Source organism: Populus nigra, chromosome 17 (assembly GCF_951802175.1).
Source record: "Populus nigra chromosome 17, ddPopNigr1.1, whole genome shotgun sequence".
NCBI lineage: Eukaryota > Viridiplantae > Streptophyta > Magnoliopsida > Malpighiales > Salicaceae > Populus > Populus nigra.
The window spans coordinates 1,724,385-1,742,996 of record NC_084868.1 but is presented as its reverse complement, the minus strand read 5'-3'; the positions used below and the strand labels follow the sequence as shown (position 1 = coordinate 1,742,996).

General features: G+C 28.8%; 2 protein-coding genes across 2 annotated transcripts; both read left to right on the top strand.

The window, feature by feature from the left end:
* Positions 1–10,312: 10,312 nt before the first annotated feature.
* LOC133677421 (protein TIC 56, chloroplastic) lies at positions 10,313–13,738 on the top strand. Its single transcript, XM_062099479.1, has 5 exons — positions 10,313–11,176; positions 11,281–11,478; positions 12,170–12,452; positions 12,975–13,137; positions 13,409–13,738. Exons 1-5 carry the CDS (start codon positions 10,477–10,479, stop codon positions 13,607–13,609), a joined length of 1,545 nt encoding a protein of 514 aa, XP_061955463.1. The 5' UTR covers positions 10,313–10,476; the 3' UTR covers positions 13,610–13,738.
* A 1,647-nt stretch (positions 13,739–15,385) lies between these two features.
* Positions 15,386–16,560, top strand: LOC133676419 (uncharacterized). Its single transcript, XM_062098062.1, has 2 exons — positions 15,386–16,151; positions 16,251–16,560. Exons 1-2 carry the CDS (start codon positions 15,722–15,724, stop codon positions 16,310–16,312), a joined length of 492 nt encoding a protein of 163 aa, XP_061954046.1. The 5' UTR covers positions 15,386–15,721; the 3' UTR covers positions 16,313–16,560.
* The last annotated feature ends 2,052 nt before the right edge of the window (positions 16,561–18,612 follow it).

The window sequence follows — 18,612 nt, the reverse complement described above, 5'->3', positions numbered from 1 at the left end:
TAAAATAATTAAAAATATATAAATCATATTAAATTTTAATAAAAATTAATTTTTAAAAAAATATAGTTTGCTTCATATTTTCAAACAGTACCGTAATGTACTGGGAGAGGGCGTCATTATCCTTCCGGTACAAAAGGAAAGCCGCTAAATTAAGGGCCGTCTTCTTTTTTTTTCCCTTCCTTTTCAAGCTATCATGTCCTTCCAAAATCTTGTTGTTTCTGTCATTATTTGTTGCTGCTGCTGCTGTGGGGTAAATTATATTTTCAGCTATATAAATGAACCAATGTTCTACTCAAGACCCTGTAGTTTAAATTCCCCCAAATATGCCCTTGATCTTTACATGTTTAATATAACCTATCTACAAGACTGCCAGCGCCTAGTGTTATTAAACTTGTCCTAGCCCGATAACTTGATCAGAAACATGACCCGAGCCAAGTTTTTAAAAATAAAATAATAGAAGTTTGCATGGTCAAATTTGGATGATTTAGTAAATCAACTTAAGACCAGATCAAAACTTAATTTAATTTTTTTAAAAATCAAATTAATATTATTTTTATTTTAGAAAAAAAATAAATAAAATGATATTATTTTAACTAATTCGAGTTAATTCGTTTAACTTATAACTCAAATTATTAATCAAATCGAGTTTAATAATCTTGCACGCACTTTATTTTTAAATCTAATTAAATATTTATAAGGAAAATACAAGAGAAAACTAAGGGCGAAAGAGAACGAGGGAAAGGCCATTAGACGCTTAATGGCCACCCAGCAGGGACACTAATATCGAGAATACCTGGAAACATTAAGATTAATATCATGAAATTAAGACTATATGAACTGACGTGGAATTTTTTAAAAATTATAGGGATCAAAATGTAGTTTACTTTTTATTATTTTATTATAGAAAAATCTCTCTCTGGAATCTAATCGATCCATCATGGGTTGGACCCATGATTTGTCATTTCACTCTCATCTGAAGCGCGTTGATGGTTTCAAGATAACAGTTGGCTAAATTAGTTTATTATATTTCTTTGAAGCAAAAGTCTTATAAGTCCCCAGCATATCTCAGGTTTCTAATTGTACCCTTAATTCAAAAGGAGTAATGTTAAATATATATTTAAAAAAATATGATAACAAAGAGCTTTAAGAATACATGTAAATCAAGAAATTAGTGAAACTGTAAAAGGATTTTTTTTTAGATGATAATCTAAAAATACAAATGTTTATATCCGTTTAGTTATTGTTTTGAAATAGAAAAAATAATAAAAATGGATAAATTATTTCTTTTTTATCTCATATTTTTTAAATTATAGAAATTCATTCTTAGAAACAAATTTATTTTATATCTTTCTTTTTATTTTTCTAAATGTGTTCTTGTACTTTATATATTATTTTATATATCTTGGAATATTGATCATATCTTAATTTTTTCTATTGACTTTTTATGTTCAACTTCGATTTTATATATTGAATTTGACATATATATATATATATATAGAAAGAGGAGTGGATTTAGCTGACTATTTTCAGAATTGAAGCTTGGGGGGGATGGCTGATAGTGAATGCTAGAAATTAATAATGGGATATTGACAAAATAAAAGGTAAGTCCAAGAAAATTAACGTTAGTGACGCGGTTCGATTTATTTTTTAAATTAATTTTTATTTAATATTTTAATAAATTGGTATAAGAAAAACAGCATTACATTACCAATCAATTACTTAAACCTCTTTCCTAAGAGCTCATGAATATTTATATATTCATTACTCATGATGATTTGTACGAAAATAGAGGCAAAATGGTCAACCCATTTGAAAGCCTATCATTAGAGTACATCATCAGGATGGCAGTCTCTAACGGGCGGCGGAATATCTTTTGAGGTTTGTTTATTTTTATATTTTAAAAATATTTAAAAAAATAAAATTTTTATTTTTATTTTAAATTAATATTTTTTTATATTTTTAGATTATTTTGATTTGCTAATATTAAAAATAATTTTTTAAAAATAAAAAAAATATTATTTTAATATAATTAAAGCAAAAAACACTTTAAAAACAAATGTTATTGTACTTTTAAACACTTCTTAAATGATATTTATAATTATTTTTTAAAGTGTTTTTTATTAAAAAAAATATTAAAATAATATTTTTTTTATTTTAAAAAAATTTATTTTTGATAATAGTACATTAAAATAATTTAAAAAAATTAAAGATAAAAAAATCAAATTTTAACTCAAAAAAATAATAATAATTAAAACTCACTTCCAAACCATGCTCTCTAATGACGATCCCTCACCAGTGGCATGAGAACATACGAAAGTGCTTCACTCGGTCTGAAATGGACCAGAGGTTTAGTGAAACTGAACAGTGCTTTTTTTATTAAAAAAGTGTTTTTTATTTTTTTATTTTAGATTATTTTGATGTTTTAATATTAAAATAAATTTATATTATTTTAATATATTTTTAAATAAAATACACTTTAAAAAACAAATATTATTATAATTTCAAACACTATCAAATTAATTTATTGATCACCTGGAAGCTTTCATTTGGATCCAAGTATCTCAGACCCTAGCTGAATACACTTATTCCCGGAGTACATCAAAAACCAAGAAATTTTTCTTGTGAAATATGTTCATCCTTGTGCTGGGGCAATATATTCCAGGGAAAAACATCACAGCTAATTTTTTTTTTAATAAATCAAGCTTAATTTGGAGAGAAAAAAGATATTATAGTACACGAGTTGAAAAGCAGCGATATTTATCCTTACAGCCATGGTAACTGCTGACCAAGGCTCGGATTTCATTGTTATTGATATGGTCTTCATTTATGTAACGACTCGCCCAGCTTCCAATAAATCTGTTGGGAATTGTAGCAGTGGTGGTAGTTTAAAGTATTTTTTATTTAAAAATATATTAAAATAATTTTTTTTTATTTTTTAAAAATTATTTTTTATATCAATACATTAAAATAATCTGAAAATATAAAAAACATCAAAATTTTTAAAAACACAATTTGTATTATATTCTCAAACACTCTTAAAAACAGGTTTTATGAGAGTTGAACAAGAGTTATGATTGAAATATATTCTCCTATCAATTAAGTGCTGGAAAATACAATCTGTTCATCTAAGATTGCTTCACAATCGTTATATATAGATAATATCTAAGAATAATAGGGGTATTCATGGATATAGTTAAGTCAGGTTTAAATTTATAATTATATTTAATTTAATTTTTGATATTTATAAATTATAAATCAAATATATTCAATTTCTTTTTAGATCCGAGTGGTTTGGATATATCAGAATGAATTAACTTTTATATAGATATTGCAAATATTCATAATTGGATTTATATTACTAATTTTTATGAATTCATAGCATTGATTATAAATGTCATGACAACTCAATGTTAAGTTTAATTTTCTAACCTTACATTATCATTAAATTCTAATTATCTCCCCTTTTTATCTATTAAAAAGATAAAAAATTTTTTGTTACGCTCACAAAATATAATAAGAAGTCTGTTAATAAAAACTTTGAATTCAAAACATTTATATATATAAAAAAATATTCAATTTATGAACTATTAAATATAAAGATAAAAAATATATATGATATAAAGTTAAATTGAATTGACTGGGTTATAAAAATTTTAATCCACCACCCGTACAATAATATTCAGTTCTTAGATTTTTTTTACTCATCATCATCTATAATATTTATATTATATATTGAATCAAGTTAAATAATGCAGTTGCCATTCCATGATAATAGAATTCTTTTCCTTTGTTTTATGCTCCGAGCCTCTTTACTGGCATGTGTGTATAATGAAAAAACCATATAATTTTTTTAATATATAATTATTCGACCATCTTTCATTAGATACTAGAATACTCATCTGTACTGTATGTAGTGGGTTAGATTATTTTTTTTCTAAGCTTAAATTATTTTTATTAAGAGTTTATAGATTTTTTTTTACTGTATCATTAAATCCAATCAAATAGTTCGATCTTGAAATCTATCAACCTGATTCTTTGTTTTGATCAAGTTTTGAATTAAATTATATGGAAGTTAATCCAAAATGAATTATTCAATTTAATGGGTCAAAATACAACTTGGATGGCCGGTAAAAACATGACATAATTTTTTTTAAAAAAACTTTAAGATAATAATTTTTTTTATATTGAGACGGTGCCAGATTGGATTGATTTTGGTCACCTTTCGACCTGAGTTATGGACTTCAACAAGTTTAATAACTTTGTTGTTTTTGTAAAATATTTTTGTTTAATTTTATGATAACATTAGATGCTTTCAAAATCGAGCATCAATCATTAAAAAAAATATTTATTTGAGATCGTGATAACCATATAGAAAGTAAAAAAAATAAAAAATCATGAACTTTATTTCTTAACCAATCAAATATTTTGAATAAGAGTGAAATAAAAAAACAATTAGAAAATTTAAAAGACATGAAACAAAAAAAACATATCAGGTTTGATGGGTAAACCCACTAAACACATTGATTGGGTAACTCAGGTCATCACGTCAAACCTGCAAACCGGGTAATGAACTCTATTGTGATCAATAATTTTTTCTTCTAAACTATTGTTTATTTAACTATATAATAATAAAAATAGATAATCACAAAATTAAGCGTCAAATCAATACTAAGATTTATTTAAAAGATTATGATAACATCATAGGGAAGTAAAACAAAATAAATGATGAGAATCAATTTTCAATTAGTCCAATAAAAAAAATTCATAAAAACATAAAAAAAGAAGAAAAGTTGAACTTGTTATACACGTTAACAGGCTCATAGACTTTCTAAAATTTAATAACATGTTTTTTTTAATTAATTTTTTAACTATGTGATAAAAAGAAAAATAAACAATCATATAATCAAGTTCAATTAGAAAAAAAAAGAGTACCATATTAAACCCACAAACCAGGACAATTAGAATTACCTCGTCAAACTCACAAACTGAATTATTAACTCTACAAAGTTTATTAACCTAGCTTTTTTAAAATAATTTTTTATTTAACTAAACTTTTTTAAAAATAGATTATACCCCACTACTGAGATATTTGTTTAATATTATAATAACCATATAAAAGATAAATTAAAATAAATTATCAACTCTAAATCCCCTGTAGATATATTATATAAGGATTAAATTAAAAAAAAAATTAATAAAAATAGTCAAAATACAAAAATAAAAAAAACAACACTACATACACATATTATTATTGTAATTCACAAAACTAACCTTTTAGTTTTTTTATAATAAGCTTGATTTCATGATTCATGTTTTTATATTTCTCCACCGGTTTTTTAGTTAGAAATTTCAATTAATTTCATTTAATTAAATGCAACGGTTATTTTTCCATTTCCTCTCTCTCTATCTCTCTTGTAAGATTGGTTATTAGAGACTGCACTAGTTAATATACACTCAATTTATTTATATAAAAAGAATATATATTTACAAAAATAACTTTTATATTTTCTGATTTTATTGTCACAAATTAAAATCATTAAATTGACTGTGTTCAAATTAAGATTAAAATCTTAATTTTTAAACAATTAGAATGAAAGTATATATCTACACAAATAAAATATTTTATATCTTTTATTTTTGCTTTAAAAATGAATCCCATCTTGGAGCAGCTCTTGGTTTCTTTGAAGGCCTAGCAAAAATATATCTACACAAATAATAAAATAAATAATAGTGTTTATGGAGCATTTTGGAGACTTAATTGATTCTTTTTTTTTTCTTTTTTCTTTTTGGCACTCAATTGAATGTAGGCTATGATTGGAGGGCTCTTTTGATAAATCTTTTTCCATTAATCTTGTCCTCCATTCCTGAAGTGCCACGTGTCTCTTCTACTTCAGTAAATGCCCGTAGCTGAGATATCTCGGACGGATAAGGTTTGAACCTGCATACGTGGAGCTATATCATACACAATCATTAATGTGGGCCCTTCACTTCAATCACCAAACAAGGCCCAATAAGCTTTTAGATTCTACCTTCTTGTGATCTTGATTTGGGTCATGATATGGGGTCCAAATTGGGGACACCTGCACGAGTATGGGGCCATTTGCTTGCTTCGCCTGTGTTTGATTTAGGATTAAAAATTAAAATTAAGGTGCTATCTAGAATTGTGTTTTAAAAGGGGTTTCTAAAAATTTTGATTTTTTGTTTGTTTTTATTTGAAATTATTTTTTATACCTTTTAAATTATTTTGATGTGCTAATGTTAAAAATATTTTTTTAAAAATAAAAAATTATTTTAATATATTTTTAAGCGACAAATACTTTAAAAACAATTATTACCGCACTCTCAAATACCCTTTTAGTATTAACAAGTTAAGTGTTAAGGGATAAATTATTAAAAATAAAAGAAAAATATTAAGGATAAGAAATTTTGATGTTTTTTGTTTTTGTTTAAAATTAATTTTTATATTTTTTGATTTTTTGATGTGCTGATGTAAAAAATAATTTTTAAAAAATAAAAATTATTAAGAACGTAAAAAAATGATTAAGGATGGGGAATTGAGGACTTTTGGCAGGGTGTAAAAAATATTTGTAACTGTGGGATTCAATAATTTTTAAATAATATTACAATAAAAAATAAAAATAAAAATAATGTGTAATGATGGAACTCATTTGTTGGTGTGAGTGTGTGTGTGTGTGTGTAAAACAAGGTTGAAAAAATCTAAACAATCTATATAGGGACAGCATGAAATAATCATAATGGGCCCCTAATACATGATTAAATAACCAACCGGTTGCCGACTTCAAAAGGAATCCTGATTATAGTAGAAACTAAAAGAAAGGGTGAATGCCTCGACTGCTTGGAGTAACCAACTTCTTCTCTTCTTCTTCTTCTTCTTCTTCTTTTTTTGTTTATTTTCTATTTTTTCTCTCCCTCAATCTAACCTTTCTACAGCCTAATTTTAAAAAATTAAGTTTGAAATTAAGATAAAATACAAAATTTAAAGATAGAAAGGACTAAAAAATAGAACACGAAGAAAACATAAAGTTAACCTCACGTCAACGACAAATATTATTTTGATTCAAAAATTTATTTTCTCTATCTTTCAGCATTTTAATTAAACAGAAGAGAAAGAAGCTTGCTTCAAAACTATGAGGAAAGAAAAGGTAGTTGGTTGATACCGATTCTGACCATGAAAAATATCAATATTGATGTCAAAGGTTCCATTCAACAAGACGAGTTCTATTGGGGTATTTTTCTATTGGGGTATTTTTTTTAGCTTCACCTTGCCTTGAATAATACATTAGAACTTGGAAAAATTTATTAATTCAGGTTTATTTTTTTACCTATTTTTGGATTATTTGATGCCATAAATAATTTTTTTTAGGTATTTAGATGTTTTTAGGTTAAAAAATGGTTGAGAATGATTTTCAAGTTAAAAATCATCTCCTCTGATTTTTCGACCACTTCTGTGTTGGCTGGATTCTGGGAAATAGATAAACTTAGAAAAAATGTTTAAGCTCCAAAAAACTATTTGACATTGCTAGTAAATTCGAATTAACATATCAACTTTGAACTCTCCCAACCTTATTCCTTGTATAGACTTGGTTTAAAATTAACCCCACGGGAGTTGTCATCAGGTAACTCAATCGACTTGATGAGTCTAAATACAATTTGAAAGCCTGGTAAAAAGTGTGGATTGACTTAAAAATAATAATTCAAGATGACATCTTTTTTTTTAATATTGAGATAATGACATATTAGATTGACTCGGGCTTCGCAACTTAACTTGTCAAAATTCTTGTTTTTTTTTTTAATATTGAGATGATGACATATTAGATCCATTCGGACTTTGCAACTTATCTTGCCAAACTCTTAACCCAAATCATGGACTCTACTGGGTTTAAAAACTTTATTATTTTAAATTATTTTTTATTTAATGATATAAAAACAAAAATAGACGCTTAAAAAAAAATTGAGTATCAATCAAATGTTGAGATGTTTGTTTAAGATCATGATAATCTCAAGGAAATAAAATTAAAATAAATTATGATAATCGATTCAAATTTAATGAAATATTGAAGGATACAATTGAAAAAAGAACATATGAAAGGTAAAATTTAAAAGAAAAAAAAGGAAAGAAAGTTTGAAAAACAATTAAAGGTGCCAATTATTTTAATAAAGAGTGCTAGATTATAGATTTGAGTCTACCATGTTAACTAACAAAATCCCATAACTTGGGCCATAATAAAGTTTGGTGATCGGAATACAAAATGCTTGAAGGATAAAAAAAAACAAGAAGACATTGATCCAATTGACAATGCTATGTATTTGAAGCTTCATGGTTTTCCCAATTTATTTTAGATTTCTTTACTAGCTATCTGACCTCTGCTTCATCGTGAGCTGGATAGTTTTTTTAAAACACAAATAAATGAATACGTCGACATTTCCTCCTCGTTTCTTTACATAAAAAAATCTCAATTGTAAATTAAAAAGTTTGTAGATTCATTTAATTAAATAAATTGAGAATTATTTGTTCAATTGAAATAAATTATGAAGTTCAATTTCTAACTAACTAGAGTTAATCATCCAAACCCATAATCGAGTTATTGACTCAATCAGGTTTAACAACTTTTTTTTAAAATAATTTTTTTATGTAGTTACATGAATAGAAAAATAGATGCGCGCAATAAAAAAAACATATAAGAAAAATCAATAAAGATTCAATTGTGAAGGATCAAATTGAAAAGAATCTAAAATTAAAAAGAAGGAAATAGAAGAGAAAAAAGGCCAATTGTTAAGGATTAAATTGGAAAAAAAATCCAATTCAAAAGACAAAAAATAAAAAAATACTCAGGCGTGCGGGTTTGGACTTCTAAAAAAGGCCCAGGCGCAAGGGCTTGAGCCTCCAACTAAAACCCCACGTGCCTCTGCTTGCGAAATTTCTTTTGTTTTTCTCATGGCACTTGGTTTTTTCTAAAAAAAAATATGAGGTGATTAATCACTCTCTACTCAATTTTTTCAACTAAAAATCACTGAAAAATCAGGCTAGATGTGTACACCACCTAAAAAAAATCTATTAAAACCATTTTTTGTTCCAAAAAACCTAAAAAACACCTTAAAGACACAAATAAACTTATTTATGTTTTCAAATAACCCAAAACATGGTCCAAAAACAAAAAATCAACCCGAAATTCAAAAACTTTTTGAGGTCATATATATATATATATATATATATATATTTTTTTTCAGGCAATTTGAAGGTAAAAGAGCACCTTATTGAAACTGTTTTCATCAAATAGAACCTTAGACACTAAGAACAATCATTTTGGTGGTTATGATAATTGACAATCAAAATATTTTCTCTCAACCACTAAAATTCTATGACTTTCTTTCTCTTACGTCAAATCAAGGATTGAAAAATAAAAAAAATAAAGTTTTATACCATAATTGATTTTTTAGAGATCGAAAAATTATTATTTTTAAAGTAATAGACCAGAGTGTACTTGTGGTCTGATTTTTTAAACTTTCATCCTTTTTCCTTTTTTTTTACACTCCAGTCCATTTTGTTTAAGTTTTTTTTTCCTCCCTAACAATTTTAGATAATTTAGATTGATATAATAAAAAAAACCAAGTATTTTAGATTTTCTGTTATTAATTATAATTGTAATTATAACTAGTTTTGTTGACAAATTATATGATAACCAGTCAAAGGAGCTTGCAAACACCATTCATACTAGTATCTTTTAGTAGAATTTTCTTGGCTCATCTTAATTTTTGTGATGTTTTCAATTTACCTATAAGTTATTTATATTCTGAGTAACTAACTTGTTTATTTTATTATTCTATATAATTTTTATTTTTGTAATTTTTCAAACATAGTTTATATTATTATTATTTATATCCATAAAATAATGTAATGCAGATGACTAAAATTTATATATTAGTAATTACAATGACACAACAACTTAAAATAAAAGATAGAAGTAAATTTTAAATTCTAATTATATACATATAGTAAAAATTAAAAATTTAATTACATGTTTATGATAAATTCAGTTTTAAACCCTAATGAATTATGTTAGAGTTCGTTTGGTATTGTGTAGTGGTTACTTTTCAAAATGTTTTTTATTTAAAAATATATTGAAATAATATTTTTTTATTTTTTTTAAATAATTTTTGATATTAACATATTAAAATAATCTAAAAATATAAAAAAAAATTAATTTTAAAAATAAAATAAAATATTTTTAATTTTTTTTAAAAATATATTTAAAATAGAAAAACAAACGAAGCTCTAACCATTGAGCCCAGTAACTCATAGCCCATCAATATCCCTACCCTTGGCCTCTCTCTTTCAGCCTTCCCTATCCTCTCCCTCGAGTCCTCCATTTCCGACCTCCATTTCCTCTTTAAGCTCTCTCTCTTGACACCCAAAACCCTAATACCTAAAACCCCCACCAAAAATTTCTCACTAAAATGGCTTCAATTAGCTTCAACAACAACTTCTTTGATAACTGGTTCAATAAGCCTCCAAAGCCTCTCCCTTCCATCAACCTTCTCTCTTTAATCTCCTTCAACAACAGCAGCAAAACCCCGAATTTCTCTTCTCTTTCAATCTCAAACCCATTCAAGAAACCCCAAAAACCCGACCCGGACCCGACCCAGCAACAGCCCGGTTACTACAGACAAATGATTGACCAGTATTTCTGGGAATGTGAGAATCTACCTGATTACCGTCACACCCCAGAAGTGGAAAAGATCCTAAACGAAGATCCGGTTTTTGAAAAGAAAGAAAACCCGACCCCAGAAGAAATTGAGGAGAATGAGAGATGGTGGGCTGAGTTTCGGGCCAGCCCAGTTGTTAAGTTCTTGACCCGAGCTCATCAAATTGCCGACGAAATTAATGAGATGGAATTGAAGGCGAATTCGATTCCGTATAGATGGGAAGATAGAAAATTTTGGCAGGCATTGCCGCATGTAACTGGGCCGGACGGCCGGCCAATGCCGCGGAAGGCGATAATCACGAAGAAAGAGAGTGATGATAAGTTTTGGGATTTTGCCAGGCAGTTCTTTTTTGGGCTTTGGGGTTTTAGGCAAAGACCTTATCCTCCTGGTCGCCCCATTGATGTTGCTCAAGCTATTGGGTTTAAGCGTCTTGAGAAGAGATACTATGATTGTAAGTTGGGATTTAATCTGTGTGTAATATGATGTTTTTTTTGTTGGTTAATGTTTGATACAGTGGTTTTGTCATGTTTGTAACCTTGTGCTTTGTTATTGTAGTTATTATGAAAACTGGTGGGTGGTACTATAAGGACCGGTTGGGACGAACACGAGGGCCAATGGAGCTTATACAGCTGAAAACGGCTTGGGGTGGTGGGATAATTGATAAGGACACTTTTATATGGGGTGATGACATGGATGAATGGGCACCGATACATATGATTTACGGCATGGAGCGTGCAATTGCCACTTGGGAAGGTCTGTCTGGTTTGGATTTTGCTTATGTTATTGTTGATTTTAGAGTGCATTGCTTAAAAGAAAGGAAATTTGAATTCGAATATTTGATGTTAGTTTTTGAAGCAGTAATGACTAACCAGTAACTTGCTACTTAGAGACTATGAATTAATTGTTTACCAACATATAAAGCTGAGTGAAATGTTTGGTGGATATGATTTAGATGTGGAGTCATTTACCCCCGTCCTCTTCTAAATTATATCTCTAACTGTAAAATGGCTGTCGAAGGATAGGAATAAAGGTGCTCAATGTATGATGGAATTTCAAGATATCTGTCAAAAATTTTCTTGGTGTTATGTGATGGTATTTTACTTTGACAATATCTATGAGTTGTGTGTTGAAGATACGAGCTTATAGTGCAAAATTATAGGGAGTTAGCGACCAGCTTCCTTCTATTCTGTGGAAATTTGAGGAGATAAATTTTGGAGGTTGGAATGAATCTCTTTCTGTGTAATTTTAACTACTAGTTGGAATGTGGGCTACTAACTATTACTTTATGCACAATGTCAGCCATCAAAAGCTGAAGATGTCTTTATACACATTATTACCCTGATGATTTATTTTGTCATTGCCTTTTATCTTTGATCTTGTAAGTAATACTTTTCCTCTGCATTTCAAATGAATTAGCTCTTAGCGTATGTTTTGGTTATCTCAGTCAGACTTGGTGCTGCGGCAACGGCTTTCCTTCACAAATTACAGAAAGGCATACCTCCATGGGTTCCTTTGAAGGGACGTGAACAGAAAACCTATAAGCAGATGCAGCAAGAAGCTGTAGAAAGCAAGAGACGTGACTTAGCTGTTTTGGAAGCTAATGGTGGTATTTGGCCAGGAGTTAGAATTCCCAGCCATGCTCTTTTTCTTTGGGCTAGTGGCCCTGAATTGACAAATATTTTGGAACAGGACCATATGCCAAACATATTCATTCCAAAAGATCTCAGGTTTGCACTTGCATTTTTTGCTTGATGATGGAATTGCTCTTTTCAAATTTAAGAGCCAGGATGTGTTGATGCTTCTTAAATATTTTACATGCTAGCTTGTAAATTGTGGTTTGTGCTAATTGTAAAACACTGTAGGGCAGTGTGACAACGAGCATGAATGCTACAACATCAACATTTGATATAAGTAAATGAATGTCAACTTACATCCCCATTGTCATTCAAGGTCTAAATTGCTTAAGTTGCATGGTAACTTGGGGGCTGCATAGGTTCCTGTCTGCCTAGCTAAAGATGTAAATGCCCATTAGGTTGTGCAAGTATGCGCCCTTTATTGGCGATGGGTCCATTTATAGGCTTGCTAGTTCTTTCTGAATTTGAGCTAGTCAATGAATTTTTCATATTCCCATCAACTTTTCCCATCAATGTTAGTTAAACTTGTACTTTTTCTTAATTCATCGTTATTTCACTTTTGCTAGAAAAGTTAGGAACTTCATCTTTTCAGCCTTGGTTGCTTTTGTGCTTCAGGCTTCAATTGGCGAAAATTATCCCTGGCTTAAGGCCATGGGAGGTTCTAAGCATTGAGCAAGCGATGGATCAAATAACATATGGTGGACAGTGGTATCGGGAACCTCTTGGCTCATACACGACAGGGCCTCCATACATCAGACATTGGAACAAGGATGTTAAGGTATGGTTTTGTGTCTTTCTTCTAGTTTTCATTTCAAGTTTTTTTTTTTCTTGCTGGAGGTTGGCCTTCCAACTGGATAAGAACTTATATGGTGAAAATAATATTATACTGGAAGACAATATTGACAGCTGAAACTGAAATTACTGTATAGGTTTTCACCGTGCAGTCTTTGCACGTTAATTATAATTCTTGTTAGGTCCTCTTCTACTACCTTGTCTCTGTCATGGGCCAGGTTAATTCTTATGCCTTCATTCACTTATTATGCTTGCAGAGAATACTTCAGATTTTCTACACTCTTAGTACCCGGGTTTACAGCAAACTGCAGCGCACAATTCCCGGTATCGATACCATAATGGAGAAAGTCCATGTTGATTCTGCCTCTAGGGGTGCCAGGCGCAAGCAGAAGAGGGAGGCGCAATTAAAGGCAGAGCAGGAGGAAGCCTTGTATGGTCGAGGGAGGACTGATTCATAGCAAACCAAGTAAGAAGTTTGACTGAGCATGCAATTTAGAGCGTCTGCTCTTGTATTGGACGTTTGACAGATGCCTATTTCGGTCAAAAAGTATGTAATCTACGGGAACAGATAGTATTGTTTGTTTCAATGATTTGCAACCCGTGGCCGGGAGGAGTGAGCGAGTAGGCGAGGAAAGTCTCGTTGCATTTTCCGTCTTTTTACTTGAAAATTTTGTGGGGGAGGGGGAAAGGGCGTCCATATTCTGCAGATTAATGGATCTACAAAAAGTGTTCTTCCACAATTGGTTTATCTATCCGTCTTGGGGTGAGGGTTGTATTGAAAGATAGAGTGAAAAAATCAGGTTAAATAGGTGGTAGGTATTTTTTAAGCTATTTGTTAATCAATCCTTATATGTTTTTTAAAAATATATTTTGTTACCAAATTTTATTTTTTTTCTTTTTCGTTCTTTTTTTTTTTTTTGGATGAGAGAGGTTTGCCAGATTCCATTGTAGAAAGAGAAAGTTGGCGTTGAGGAAGATTTAAGTCACCAAAATGGTTGGTTTTGTATCAAATAATTTTATATGATGAGGGGGTTATAATTAGGTGTTCGTTTATCTTGAAAATATCTTATAAAACAGATTTAAACTTAGGAAGGTTTTTGATTTTGGATTGGTATTTTGGAGGCCATGGATTGGTTTAATAAGCTTATGAGGATGTTTTCTAGGGGGGGTTTAATAAGCTTATTAGGATGTTTTCTAAGTGTTTTGGGTAAAAAAATAAATAACCTTGTTTTTTCCGATCACACCAGTGATCAAATTCTAGGATTTTCAAACTCCGTGTTTTTTTTCCCATTAAACTTTAAAAAAATTAAAGGCCTCATAAATGAGGGTCTTGCCTTGCAGATTTATACACAAGTCTTTTTTTTATTCGGCCAGGTGTTAGGCCCAACTACACTTGATCTCATTTGTTTTTTTAATTTTTTATATTAATGGTTTTTTTATGTATTTTTTCAAATAATTTTTATAATATTTAAATTTTAATTAATATTCATTTTCTATGATTGTTTTTAGATTTTTTAGCTTTTCTTGAATAGCGATTATTATTATTTTAATTATATTAGGTGTGTTTAGTTTTTTTAAGGTTAGTGTAATTCATCTATATTTTTTTGTATATTTTATTAAATATTTTTAATATGTGTAACTTTGCATATTATTTTTTTTATTTTATTTAATAAATTTTACGTGTATCAATTTCTATTACAAATTGATTTTCATAAAAAAATTAATTAAACACAATAAGGTAAATAACCTATATTGCAATATTAAATATTGTTATCCTCATTAGTATTTGAATTTTTCCAATTATATTTTTATTTATCGTTGATTATTTTTTTTCATTTATTTACATAATGACTAGTGATTTATTTAATTGGATGCGTGCATAATTTTTTCGATTTATATTTATAATTTTTTATATAAAAACCTGTGTTGAAAAATTCAATATGTTCAAGTTTATTTGATCATGTATTGACATTTTTAATTTGATCTTTATTTTTATGATTTATTTTACTTTAATTCTTTTATAAAAGTTATGTTTTTTTTTTATTTTATCTTTTAATCCAAGCTGATAGTGTTTTTTTTTATTGATTGATTTTTTTTTATATTTATGTTTTCCTGTTTGTTATAGTTACTTTTTTTTAATATAATTTAAATAAAATTAACTTATTTATTTGGACTAAAATACATTTGTGAAGCCAAAATATTTTATAATAAAAATAATACACACCCGTAGCATAGCTACCGATAACTAGTATCTTATAAAAGGCGAAAACTATACCGAATGCAGAGAGCTTTCCCGTCGGGCGTCGGCCACCGACCTTGCACAGAAATCATCAAGATAACCACAGTAAGGCTCCAAAGAAGTGCCACATGCTGGCTATCAATTGGGCTTTACTTGATCCTTCAGACAACAGCTATGAAGTACGTGTAAAAGGATCATAGCTTCTTTATTGAACAACTATTTGGACGAGGACATTTGTCCCCCCAAAGCCTGTGCATAAATTTTAGTCGGTTTGTACGTCTTGGAGCTGAAAGTGTGTAGAGGTTCCAATTAAACCAAGAAAAGGAAAATCATGGAAGATGGCGTGATAATAGCTGAAAGCTTGTTGCATCTTGAAGAAGAAGAAGATGATGATAAGAAAGTTAATCTTCGAGAAAGTGGAGAAGATAGGCCAAGTGGGTCATTACTAAACCATATCTTCTCAAACCTGGTCTCTAGAGGGGAAGCTGATCATGGAGAAAAAGGAGGTAAAGAAGAGAATGGAGAGAAGAGAGGTGGGCTACTGGACAATATCATATCCAACTTGGTTTCTCCTTCGAGTAAAAAAGAACAGCATGAAGTTTCCCAAGCTAGAGATGGTGGAGGAGCAGCTGAAGATCAAGCACAAAAGAAACAGAAGGTAACAGTAGTTGATGAAGAGAGTGAAAAAGTGAAGGCTGAAGAGGAGGGTGGTGCAGGCATCATTGATCACATTGTTTCCCACTTTCTTACATCTCTTCCAGGTGCTTATATTAAGAAATTAATGTTGCTTAGCTGCTTATATTAAAAAATGAATATTTCAAGCCTGTGAATGTATTTCATTCTGTGCTTTTTATAAACAGATGATGCTGCTCCAACAACTGACGAAGCCACCATTCTTATTCACTCCATCATCCATGATTAAGGGGAATAAGCTTGTAAGAATTCTGGATCTGTAAATTTGAGCGCAGAGGGAACCTGTCACTTTGTATTTCCTCGTGCTTTTTCTTTCTCTAGATGCTTTTCTCACCGTATAACGTGTTTTCTGCTAATTCGATGTATTAAAATTAGAATTCCGACGTTAAAAACTACAGAGGAAAGATTGAAGTAACTGGGAGAAGGGGTGTGGTTTTGCTTTTTATGAGAAATTATTCAAGACATTTACAATAGTCATCTTAAAGCTTTGATAATAAATCTTCCATCCCCTTATTTAATAAGATCTCGTTACAAAGGAAGAATCTATTCGTGCCCCTAAAAAATACTACTTGTTTGTTACTAGCAGAACCAGGAATATCACCTCACAAACCTTGTTTCTCAAAGGCTAGTCACCGAATCCTTCATTGATAGTCACCGAATCCTTCATTGATAGTCACCGAATCCTTCATTGATAGAGAGTTATGATAAAAAAGATGGAAAAGCTGCAGATGATTTCGAAGCCAGAGTGATTTCTTGCTTGATTACCCCGACATGGAAACTCTCCGGCGTCTTAAGGCTCTGCCGCGGTGAAAGACTATAACTTTAAAAGTTATTTGATTTTTGTTGTTTATATTGTTTTTCATCTCAAATTATAAAAATTTAGTTACGAGAAAAGCTATAATTTCTTGATTTTCTTAAATTGTCTTTTCAAACTATAATTTTAAAAACTACAGCAACGTTAGATGTAAATTCGGTTTGGCATTATAATTTATCTGTATTTTTGAATTTTGAATTTTTTATATTATTTTAATATATTAATATTAAAAATAAATATATTATTTTAACATAATTTTAAATAAAAAAATACTTTAAAAAACAACCTTTATTACTCTTACTAACATGCCTTTAGTTATAACGTGCCATAGACATATCAATAAAATTACATAATAGAATTTCATGTAAAATCATAGACTCAGGAATATTAATGCAGAGTTTCTTGAAAAGAAAAATTAAATGATGGTGAAAGATTCTACACTAGTAACTAGTTTATCTTTATAACGTCATATGCTTATCATATCACCAAAAAGATTCTCATTAAATTTTTTAATTAAAATTGATTTCTCTCTATTTTATTGGGAAATAAAATATAAATAAAAAAATGAATTTATTTTTTCTGCATAGTTGGTGGGACTGACAATTCATCTCCATTGAATAGTGAAGCTAAGAAAAACAAAGGCTAAAGGAGAGCCACCTATTTAAGTCGAAGGTAGAATGTCTAAAAGGAGCAAATTTGAACTCTAAAAGGTAAAAATTAATAACAGTCTATTTATTTTTATGTTTTAAAAATATTTTTGAATAAAAATAATTTTTTTTTTATATTTTTTATTTATTTCAAAATATTTTTGTATTTTAAAATTGTTTTGACATGCTAATGTCAAAAATAAAAAATATAATATTATTTCTATGTATTTCTAAGCAAAAAACAATTTAAAAAAGAACCGCTATCACAATACCAAACAAGTTTTAAAGGCTATTCTGATTATTTTTTAAAAAATAAATAAATTAAAAAAAATATCTGCTTCTTTTTTCTGCAAATGATCAATTTAATGAAAATCTATAACCGAAGGTTTAACACACTTTTAAATTTTAATAGATTATAAAAGGTTAAGATTGAGCCAAATAATACAGAGGGCTTGATTTGAGTAAATGTTAAAAGTTGAGGGATGAATGATGATTTTAAACCAAAAAATCATTTGCAATTATCATGTAAGAAAAGAAATAGCAAAATTCACTAAAAATATATTAAAATAAAAACACCAAATAGTAAGATTAAAAGTGTTGGAAAATAGAAATTGACCACCATAATTTGATGTTCCTCTCTCGGAGCTAAAGTTGCTAAATGCATGGTTTCCAAAACCTAAATATTCAATGTGGTAATTATAGGCAACAAATTCTAATGAAACTTATTTTTTATCCTCTTGAACCTAAAGCAATTGAGGACATATACATTCCTTGGAGGTCCTGTAAGAAAGAATAAAGAATATGAGAGTAATATGTTTCTTATGTCATATATTGTATGTTTTTTGCTCTTATTTCATGCATTTATTTTAGTATATTAGATTATGAGTTTTCATGTTTGAACTTTTCCTTTATAAAATAAAAAAAATAGTATCATTTGTAACAAAAAAGGCAAGAAAAAAACAAATAGGGTGACATAGATACTAAACATTTTTATAACCTTGTATATCAATCACATATGCCATAAAAGTTACTAGGTTGGGACAATAAAGAAAATAATTATTAATGATG

Coding starts and splice junctions, on each gene's coding strand:
- LOC133677421 (XM_062099479.1), top strand. CDS start 10,477: ATGGCTTCAATTAGCTTCAACAACAACTTCTTTGATAACTGGTTCAAT. Junction 11,177..11,280: donor TGAGAAGAGATACTATGATT/GTAAGTTGGGAT, acceptor TTGTTATTGTAG/TTATTATGAAAACTGGTGGG. Junction 12,453..12,974: donor TTCATTCCAAAAGATCTCAG/GTTTGCACTTGC, acceptor TTTGTGCTTCAG/GCTTCAATTGGCGAAAATTA.
- LOC133676419 (XM_062098062.1), top strand. CDS start 15,722: ATGGAAGATGGCGTGATAATAGCTGAAAGCTTGTTGCATCTTGAAGAA. Junction 16,152..16,250: donor CTTTCTTACATCTCTTCCAG/GTGCTTATATTA, acceptor TTTTATAAACAG/ATGATGCTGCTCCAACAACT.